Genomic DNA, 10,891 nt, shown 5'->3' on the forward strand with positions numbered 1-10,891 from the left:
CCTTTAGCAGCCGCCCAGATGGAGGTGACCGCAACACTGCAGAGCCCGCCGCAGAACTCAACTCCGCCGGAAACCTTTGGGCTAGACTCGCGCTCCCTCCTACCCTCGAATCAATCAAGAGAGAGGAGTAAGCCTCCAGACCAATCAGAATCGGCACCGGCAGGGCAATGACCGCCTCCTTAAATCGTCCTCGCGTCTCATTGGATGTGTCCGAGCGCAAACGCGAGACCAAGCCACTTAGAAGAGATGGGTGTCAGCCAATCAGCGGTACAACCGCCGCCGGCTGGTGCAAGGAAAGGGCAGTCTGCTGGCCGCGGGAGATTGGCTTGGTGCGAGCTCGCGACTTATCAGCACCAAAAGCTGTGCCTAGGCGGAAGTCCTCTGGGCCAATTAATGTTGGGGCAGAGCAGTGGGCTGCGGTGTGGTAGACAGTTAATCCTGGCTCAGCAGACAGTCGAGTCAGTGAGAGTAGCTAAGTCAATCACCGGTCCAGCCACTGACTGGTCTTGTGTCTTTCCTGCTCCCGAATACTTCCGGGTGAGGCAGGGTGAGTTATGCAGCCAATCACCGGTAGAACAGGGTAAGAGGCGGGAAACGGGAGCCACCACAGGCTTCTGAACCCTGGCTGGCACTTAAAGGCCTCCCGGCCAATCAAATGTGGAGGCAGCCTACACACCCCCTCACACTTTATCTAGAGTCTCAAACTCCGCAGATTGTAGGAGATTGAGAGAAAACTGAAAGGATTTGTAAACAAGAGCCACTCAGGATAGTAGGATAAAAGCAAGAAAGGTGGTGGTTTCTCCAAGCTCTTGCCGAAGGAGCCTTCAAGGAGGAGGTTCAGGGCCCAATTCAGAGAGGGTGGGAAAAGGCAAATTTCGTAGCCAATCAACTCTGGTGATGGGCAGGAAGACAAACGAGATCTCAGCCTTAGAGGCGCGAAGCTTAAGCCCTTTGACCAATCCGATTTAAGGCTCTGCTCCTCCGCATGAGCCCCACAGCCAATCGGCTTCGAGGAAGTGGCGCTGTCCTAGGTGCCTCCCAACTGTTCAGCGCTCTCAGCAGCACGAGCCAGGAAAGGGAGCGCGGCTGGCGCTGCAACCAATCAGCGTCCGCCTCGGGATCCAGGCTTATAGAGCTCTGGGCATCAGCTCCTGGCCTCGCGCTGCTCGACTCTTTCTAACGGTCACTCGGGCTTACGCTGCCCTGAGTGTGAGACTGAATGGGGAGAAGGAACAGGGTCTGAGCTGGTGAGTGCCATGGATTTTTTTTTTTTTTTTTAATCCTTTTTCTTCGACCTTGGACCTGGCACATGGGAAAACTGGAGTCAGGGAACTTAAGTGTCTGCCGTTAAGGATCGGAAGTGAGGTAGAGAGCGTTGGTTCCTTGGGTATTCCTCTGTCCTGGAAAGGCTGGACGTGGGGGCTTCTGGGCACTTTGGGACCTAGGCTGGGCCACAGTCAAGCTCGCATGCCCTCTGAGTTGGTTCATGGTCCCTGAAGCCAGCATGCATTGGAAGTGTGTTCTAAGGATTCGGTGACCTTAAGGTATGGTGTCTGAACCCAGGGAAGTTGTCTGGGGTCTCTGGACTGAGTGTGGATCTAGCAACTGAGAGCTGAGGCCTTTCGTTTTTCGAAGGTTATGGAGTCATTGGCCAAAAGATGAAATTAGTGTGTACGGGAGGTTTTCTGGGGGTTTTGGACCCAGCCTGGGCAGGGAATGAGTGTTAGTGAGGTTGACAGTCCAATGGGAAATTGTCAAGGGTCACTGCACCCAGACTGTGCTGGGAACCTATGGTCCCAAGGCTTTCTGAAGGGTTTCTTGACTCTGATTTGAGATGCTTTTGGCAGACTTTCCAATGTTGGATCCGGGTTGGATAATGTGGCCAAGAGATTAGGGCAGTGAGCCTATGGAGGTTCTATGAAGGAAGCCTCTGAATCCCAGCCAAACTGGTGACCCTGAATGAATCATTATTGCCCTGTGGTGGCTCTAGGTACACTGGGAATAGATGTTGTCAGGGGCTTTTCAGTCTCATCCCCCCTCTTCCCCATGTTCTTTCTGGTCATTTCCAGAAGATATCAGGTTGCAAGAAGAGGCAGGTGCAAGGGGAAGATGAATGTTGTCCTGGAGCATAAGTGTGTGAGATAGTCTGATCTTCAGAAAATCACCCAGATTGTCTGTATTAGTCATCTTTTTATACTCTTGGGGCATGGTTTGGTATCTAATTTCATTCAGTTGCTCAATGATAATATAACTTTCAGAGTACTTTTGTATATACCCAGAGTTCATAAACCATGGGTGGGGATGCAGTGGGTAGTGTATGAGTGAACTTTAGGGGTCTGTTAGTTCCTGGAAATCAGAAGAAATTTTGTATGCATGTGTGTATGGGGGGTGGCAAAAAGGGCTGCAAGGATAAGCTAAAAGGAATATTTAACCCATCCAGGCATGGACTTCAGAACCATCTGTGAAATTTCTTGTCATTTGATCATATGCAAAATGGTATGAGTGTCTACCCTTTTCTGATGTAATGGGTTGGTCCTATGGCTTACATTCTCATCTGTGGAGCCCTTACCCCCAGGTGGTTAAGAACCATTTGAATAAAACAGGTTCCTGTATTATTTATGGGGAATGGGCGAAACTGCAAATATTCCCCAATTCTTCCCACACTTGGTGTTGGCTCACACCTCATGGTGTCTCACATACTAGCTTGCACATCCAAACTTGGTCTACATACCCTATCACACACAATCAGAGCCTAAGGTGTGTATGTCAGCCACATCCTCTCTCATGAACAGACCTGAGTTGAGGCCCATGTAACCATGGATGCCCACATCAAGTGTCAGATTCAAAGCCCTGGATACCCAGATCATGATCTCATGGCTGGTTGGGGGGGTGCTTTCAGACAAAGCCAAAAGATATCAGAGCTGGGCCTTCTGCCTGAGTTTAAGTGAATACTATACCAAGTACCGGGTACCATATTAGGACTCAAGAATAGCCATCCACTATGAGAATGCAGTGGAACCTAAGTTTATAGCTTCGAGTCTAATTTTCCATTTAATCCACAAAACATGTGCTATGATAGGGTCTGTATGACCTAGATTCAATTCACCTGGGTATGACTATATGTGGTTCTTGGGTTATGTAGTGCACCTGTTTAAAGGAAGGAACAAATTCACCGCTTGAGTGTCTTCTCTGGTACATGCTGAGCGTACTTAACTAGAAAGCAAATATCTTGAAAGTTCATGTTGGATTTGAATAATTGTCCTTTATCTATATAAAATACTGTGGGACATTTCATCACCTTGTTTGTGGAAAGATGTGTTCCTGAGAAGAATTTTTCCTAGAATTTTTCTAAATTGAATCTTACTCGGCTTGGTTTGGGGAATGGGCTCAATATTTAAAATAAGTAAGATAAAGGGAGAACATTTGGCTGGGAATATGACTCATTGGTAAAGTGTTTGCCTAGCTTGCATGAGGTCTTGGGTTTGATCCCCATCACTGAAAAAAAAAAAAAAAAAAGATGGGGAGAACATTTTTCATAAAACAAATAATCACCCAGGGCATTTATTTATTAATTATTGATTTGGTAATGGGGATTGAACCCATGGAGCTCTGCTACTGAGCTATATCTCCAACCCTTTTTATTTTTTACTTTTAGGCAAGGCCTCACCAAGTTGCTCAGGCTGGCCTCCAATTTGCAATCCTCCTGCCTCAGCTTCCTGAGTTGCTGGGATTACAGGCATGTGCCACCATGCCCAGCTCCAGGACCTAGTCTGATGATCTAATTTTAATATTTAAATAGAATCAATATTTGTATTGCTGTGTTGGCATTGTTACATCAAGTCGGGTTGTGCCTGAAAAAGCTTAAGATACAAGATTTCTGGAAAGCTCTGACTTTGCAGCCAGGCAGTGCACTGAGCACCTCACACATTTTCCCCTACTGTCTCATTGGTCAAATCTATCAGAATAAAAACTACCAGACTTCAAACTTGATTCAGTCATCTGAGTATTAAAAAGAACAGAAGCAAAAGTCATGCCCCCTTTCCCAACAACTTCTTTTCCAAACATAACCTGCCCTAACCTTTCCTATCTACTCTACTCTGCCAAGATGCAGGCTCATGTCCTCCTAACCTATGGATTCCTTGCTCTACCCCAGGGGAAATATATATTCTTGTGATATCTATTGAGTATCACCCACTGAATCAGCCTGGGAAGTAGAAGGGGCAAGGTTTTTGAGACCAAAGAAGGGAGAACTTCCAAGAAAAATGAATCAGTAGTGTTCCTACCTTTCCAAGTCGAAGTGCTGTTTGCATCTGCTGACACTACTTAGTGTAGGATGGCTTGGATTGCATTGCCAAGAATGTAGGGGGAGAAGCTGGGCATGATGCCACATATCTGTAATCCTAGCTACTCAGGAGGCTGAGGCAGGAGGACTGCAAATTCGAGGCCAGCTCTGGGCAACCAGGTGAAACCCTGTCTCAAAATAAAAAATAAAAGGACTGGGATTGTTGTTTGTCAGCAAAGCACCCCTGGATTCAATTCCCAGTACAAATAAATGAATGTAGTAAGAGGCTAGAGAAGGGCCTAGAATATCACCAGTATAAGGACTGAGGTGCAGAGAGCCCTGAGGATTCCTCTAAGGAGGTGCTAAGGGGATATCCTTAGGTAGAGTAGACACCAAATGGGAGGCAAGATGGGGTTTCCCATTCTTGAGAGCTTATGTTCACCTAGTGGGGAGTCCCCTTGCCCTTTCTCCTCCCTTTTAGGTTCCCTTAAAAGCCCACTGACACTCCCTATCAACTGCATTTGGGTTACAGAGGTTGCTGCCCTTTGAACAGTTCCAACTCTTGATCATCAATGAGCAAATGGTGCTAGTGGGGCAGCTGAGTCATGGGCACATGATGGAGGGCTGGAGTTGAGGGGACCACATGGTCATGAGTTCATCTTCCAGACCCCTGTACCTTTCCTTTTATACTTGGGGCTTCTCCCTGGTGGCTTTCTCCACTTCTTCCCTGACTTTAGGAACTGTGTACATATCAGAAGGATGTTTTATGTCTTTTACATGGGTGTCTAATGTGTCCCCGGGTGTGGTGATATGAGGAGTTAGAAAGCTCAGAAATGGAAAATACTCAACGTTCAGAGTAGCAGATGAATGTAGCTTGCCCATTTGCATTTTCCCTTTCACTCTGACTCATCTTCCCCTCTCCCCACCCTGGTGCCCCTCCACCAGCCTCACCCACTGACACACCCTGTCTGATCTAGGAAGAGTTAATATAACCTGCCTGCACCCAAGCTAGAATGAGAAGGAAGACAGTTTAGTTCTTGAGGAAGAGGATGGGAGGATATTCTGGAGCCAAAGAGAGAAAGGGGACCTTAGAGACAGTATTTGGGTGGAGGGGACCAGGATCTAAGGAAGAAGCTTATGGGGAAACAGACTATGTCTTGTCACTAGAGCAGCCTACCAGTGCCTGACTTGTTTATCTTCTAATCACTTATTGCATGTATATGATACATACCATAAATATTTTACCAAAATTTTTTTGAATGAATGAAAAATTTGCTATGGGATCAGGGATAACAGAGTAGTTAAGAAACAACAACAAAAAAGGGAATCTCTCAGGCCTTTTTCTCTTCCCCAGACTAAAGAGTGCTAAGTATGAAAAGAGGGGAAATCTCCAAGGACCTTGACCTCTAGGGCAGGAAATAAATGAAACCCCTAGGTTCTGATTTCAGAGAAATGTCATTTGTCATCAGCCCAAGAAAAGAAGATTTTTCTCTTCGAAGACCACCACAGGTCATTCCTGGGGTTACCCCTTTCAGAGCTTCATGGGAGGATCTGAGTCACACACATACCCAGTCCCCAGTGGTGGCCCAGATGACAGTTCATTCCCATAAAGCAAGTTAGGCTTCCCAGTACCAAGCCAAGGAGAGGGAAGAGGCATGCTTTTGGCCCTTCTTCCTTCTCTCCTTGAAATCCAGATGTTTCCAACCCTTTTTACTTCTGAGATAGAAGAAACAGTTTTCATCTACTACAGATTTATTGCCACCTCTAAGAAAGAGAACTAATATCATCTGAATGGTGCTATTACCTTACCTATAACCACTTTCACATTCATGCCATTTCATCTTCAACCCCACCTCCAAATGAGGTAAGCAGAGATTATTCCTATTTCATGGATGATGTAACTGAGGCTTAAACAGGTGATTTGCCCAAGTTGACCCAACTAGTAATGTCAGAGATGAGACTTAAATGCAAATCAGATTATTCCAAAGTACTCATTGCCAGAGATTCACTTCTTTGATTCACAGAGTTCAGAAATGAAGAGACAGAAGGTTAAGAAGTAGAAGGTCTGGGTTCTGGAAGTAGAAGGGACGTCTCCCCTGCAGGGTAAAGCAGAGGTATAAAGCCACACCCCCTTGGGGGACTATAGCAGATTGATACTTGGGGCCTCCAATGGAGGACTGAGGTCAGGGGCGGGGCTAACTCAGGGGTGGGCGGGGCTGGGGGGGTGCAATATCCCCAACAGCAGTTCAGAGCATGCGGTGTCAGGAGGCAGCTACAAATGGTGAGTGCATACCTCTCCCCAGCCGATGCTTTCCTCCTATTACACCCCTCTTCCTGTATACTCCTTACTAACCTGTAACCTCCCTGAGGCATTCAAGTCATAACTCTCTCTTCTACAAGGGTCTTTATGAAGCACCTGCACCCCTGGTGTACTTGATGGGCTATAAGCTGTTTCTCTTCGCATCTGAATTCCCAGTTCTCCTCTTAAAAGCCAACAGGATGGAGCCAGGTGCCTTGGCGCATGCCTGTATTTCCAGCTATTCAGGAGGCTGAGTCAGGAGGATCTCAAATTCAAAGCCAAGCTGAGCAACTTAGTGAGATTCTGTCTCAAAATTTAAAAATAAAAAGGCTGGGTTGTAGCTCAGTTGACAGAGCATCCCTGGATTCAATCCCCAGTATGGCAAAAAAGAAAGAAAAGAGCCCATGTGGTGGTTTTGATGTGACTTGTTGGGTTCTTTCTATTCTTCACTTCTTGGCTTATGAGAAACAAAATGAAACCATCTCCTTATCCTCATCTTGGGAGGAAATAACCTCTCCCCCCTATAGTTTCCATTCCCTTTCTTTCACTTCCTCAGGCACCAAAGCCTTCTCCAAAACCTTACTCTATCATTGGGTCTGTGACATCCAAATCTGCTTTCTTAACTCACTGGATGGGAGTCTTTGGTCTCTTCCAGTTCCTCCTCTAAGGATGTATTCTAGAAGCTTCAGCCTCAAGGAGATGATTGAGGGATGTCTTTGACCCTCCTGCAGCCATGACCTCTGTCTTGCTGCCCTCTCTGGCTTTCAGGTACGATGGGCTTGTTTGGGGAGGACCTATTAGCTTTCTAGGCTCTCCTGTGAAGTTGTATCTTTCTCTATTCCTAAATGCCAGGGTTGACTGTTTTGTGGTGATCCCTTTGTCTGGAATGAGCAAAGCCCATTCTGCTCGGAGGTCTTCCTCTGCAAGTATCCATAATTGCTATTAAGCCAGAGATTGTTATCTATACTAGTCTTAAACCCACAACTGTCAACTCTCTGGTTCTTACTCTTTAAATCTTGAATTTGATCTAATTTCCATTCTGTCACCACATTTCCACCACTGGCTCCTGTTACGACTTTGGATAAGTTTAAGTCCTCTCTTGGGTTAGTTTATTTGGTCTATTCAGGAGAGAGTGCTAATCTAGGATCAAAAACTCATTCTTTCTCCCCTCACCTCCACAGGCTTGAGAATATGCCGCTTCTTCCTCCTCTTTCTGCCAAGGACCCCACATTGTGGTCTTTCTCTAAGAATCTCTAAGATTGGTACCCAGGCAAGGCACAATGCCCCTTCCCCCCATAAGACTGCTCAGCCCATATGGCTCTGATCGGTTGGTACAGCTAGCAGCCAGGCTCAGGCCAGCACTGTGTGATACCATGATCACTGTAGGTGACCAGGAGTTCCCTGCACACAGCCTAGTACTAGCAGGTGTGAGCCAGCAGCTGGGCTGCAGGGGCCAGTGGGCTCTGGTAGAAGACATCAGCCCTTCCACCTTTGCCCAGCTTTTGAGTTTTGTTTATGGGGAGAATGTAGAGCTGCAGCCTGGGGAGCTGAGGCCTCTTGAGGAGGCAGCCAGGGCTTTGGGGGTGCAGGCCCTGGAAGAGGCATGCAGGAGGGCTCAAGGGGACAATGCTGAAGAACTGGATGAAGGGCTGAAGAAACATCAGGAGAAGCCAGAGAAACCCACAAAGGATTCTGAGAGAGGACTGTGGGGGCTTGGAGAGATGCAGAAACCAAAGAAATTTTTTAGAATTAGTGGGAGAGAACAGGAGATGTTACACAAGCACAAACCACCAACAGAGCACTCTGAGATGACAAGATCAGAGAAACTCAGCCAACCCCCCGTTGACTACCAGGGAGCACACAGAAAACAAGGAGTGGTCATGAGGGTGAGAGAGAGAGCAGGGGGCTCTGAGGAAAGTCTCCAGGATTTCCCTAGTCCCCTTCCCCACCAGGTTCCCTCCAAACCAGCATCATCCCCAGGCCTTGGTGGGCTGAGGCCCCTTGGTTGGGGGAGGACCAGCCTGCCCTGTGGAGCATCTTGCTGTGGCCGCCCAGATATGGCACTCCCTTCTCCCATAGCACACCCATCACTGGAACCTGGCAGGAGGTCTGGCCTTGGAACCAGAGGTGAGTGCAGGGCCTAGTGGAAGACCTCCAGTTTGGGAGGGAGTGGTGCAAGAAAGGTAGCAGTGGTTGGTGAAGGGTAGCACACCTCTTATCTCTACATTTCCTAAGCTGGGGTCATGCCAAGAAATCCCACCACAGGGGAAACCACGACCAAGCCCCTGAGAAGGGTTCAGGAAGGGGCCAGTGTTGACCAGGTCCCAAGTTTTGCCATGGCTGTAATTCTTCCCCGCCCTACCCCCAGGATCCCTCTGAGCCTGAACAGCCCTAAAGGGCTCTGGAGTCAGAACCAGTTGGCTTCCTCCAGTTTCTCCCCAGGTAAGCCCCTCACTATACTGCACACATGGTCTCTTCCCCTGGGGTTGGGTTCCAGGCATGATCTGACCAGGGATTCCCACCTCACTCTGCTCCTTTTAGGTTCCCTCCCCCAGGGCCCTGTGCAGGTCAGCCCTGGGGAGATGGAAGAATCTGGGCAGGAGCACACAGGTGAGTAGGGTGAGGGCATTTTTGCTTCAGCCCCACTTACTGATTTCTTGCCCAGGTGTGAGGCTATGGGATTCCTGGCCCTGCCCTGCTTTGACTTCTCTGTCCACGCAGGCTCTCGGACAACCTGTGTGGGTCATGAGGGCACAGCAGGCTGCCCATCTCGCCAACACCCTCCCCCGCCTACTGCTCGGTCTCGGCCCTATTGTTGCTCTGTCTGTGGAAAGAGGTTTTCACTCAAGCATCAGATGGAGACACACTACCGAGTCCACACAGGTATGGGCGCCCTGCCCAGTGTGAATCTGTCTGCATCCTTCCCTATGCTACCCACTCCTGAGTCCCTCTCTCCGGCTCCGGCGCAATTCCCTAGCCCCGTCGCCCAGTGAACCCCTGGCTTGGCCAGCCTTGGTCCCCTTGTTCCTTCCTAAAACGGCCTTCCCCTCCCCCTGCCCTAGGAGAGAAACCCTTCTCCTGTAGCCTCTGTCCTCAGCGCTCCCGGGACTTCTCTGCCATGACCAAGCACCTGCGGACACACGGGGCCGCTCCCTACCGCTGCCCTCTGTGCGGGGCCGGCTGCCCTAGCCTGGCCTCCATGCAGGCGCACATGCGCGGCCACTCGCCCAGCCAGCTCCCGCCCGGATGGACCATACGCTCCACCTTCCTCTACTCTTCCTCCTCCTCATCCTCCAGGCTGTCCCAGACCTCCACCTCTTCTGGTAGTCCCCCCTCCACCACCACCTGACGGTGTGTTGGTAGGTTCTTTGGCCTCAGCCAAGAATCCAATTAGACTTAAGCAAATCTGGCTTCAGAAGCGCGCAGGACAGGCGCCAAGAGCCCTCTCCCGGATGAACGCGGGTTACAGAAGCCTGGGTCAGCGAGCCCCTGTGGGCTTAAATTTGCACGAGTGAGGATTAACTGTAAGGGGACTGTTGATTTTATCACCATAATAAAGAGTTTCCTGTGCTCTCGTCTGGACAAGAAAGCCCAGCGCAGGCTTCAGTCTGTGTTTGGGAATCCCCCGCCCCCCACCTTAGCCCCTTGTCTTGTAGCGCTCCCTGGTGGCCGTGCGTCCGCTAACTAGCGGGACCGACACTCCCCATCTCTCCGGGTTCCCAGGCCTCCCACAAGAGGCCATCGGCCATGAGGGCTCCGCACCCGGCAAACAAACTTCACGTCGGGTCTTGCGGGGCTTGGGGGGTGCTCTGAGACCTCGAGGCACTGACTCCATCCACAGCAATCCACGGCACGCTGACATCTGGGCGCGCCCGGCCCAAGGCTGGAAAGAAGCGCATGCTCCAGCCCTGCTTTCGGTCACTCGCCTACTCTCCCTGAGAACACGAAACGTGCTACCTGCCTCTCAGCATCGTGCCCCAGCACCCGACGGAAGGGCCACCAAGTTACTCCTAGACCTGAAACTAATCCTTTGCCGCCGCCCCTTCTCCAGCCCACGCCTCCGATAGTGGCTAACTTCATTTCCCAGCGTCTGCCGGATTCCCAGGGTCTGAAGCCCGCAGCACCCTGGGAGTGGTAGTCCATTCGGGCCGCTGGCTCTAACAAGAACAATGGGAGGAGTCTGGGGCGCGGACCACACCTCCTGGAGACTGGGAACTAGCTTTCCGGGTCCTGGTCGGGAACTCCGTAGTCTCAGCTCTCGCGTCCGAGTTCCCGGCGGAAGGAGCAGGGCGTCTGGACTACATTTCCCG

General features: G+C 49.8%; 1 protein-coding gene across 1 annotated transcript; it reads left to right on the forward strand.

Moving 5' to 3' along the window:
* Nucleotides 1-985: 985 nt before the first annotated feature.
* Nucleotides 986-10,151, forward strand: Zbtb32 (zinc finger and BTB domain containing 32). Its single transcript, XM_047527678.1, has 6 exons — nucleotides 986-1,247; nucleotides 8,562-8,708; nucleotides 8,950-9,023; nucleotides 9,123-9,191; nucleotides 9,303-9,464; nucleotides 9,644-10,151. Exons 4-6 carry the CDS (start codon nucleotides 9,164-9,166, stop codon nucleotides 9,928-9,930), a joined length of 477 nt encoding a protein of 158 aa, XP_047383634.1. The 5' UTR covers nucleotides 986-1,247; nucleotides 8,562-8,708; nucleotides 8,950-9,023; nucleotides 9,123-9,163; the 3' UTR covers nucleotides 9,931-10,151.
* Nucleotides 10,152-10,891: the final 740 nt, after the last annotated feature.

This window comes from Sciurus carolinensis, chromosome 16 (genome assembly GCF_902686445.1).
Source record: "Sciurus carolinensis chromosome 16, mSciCar1.2, whole genome shotgun sequence".
NCBI classification, from domain to species: Eukaryota; Metazoa; Chordata; class Mammalia; order Rodentia; family Sciuridae; genus Sciurus; species Sciurus carolinensis.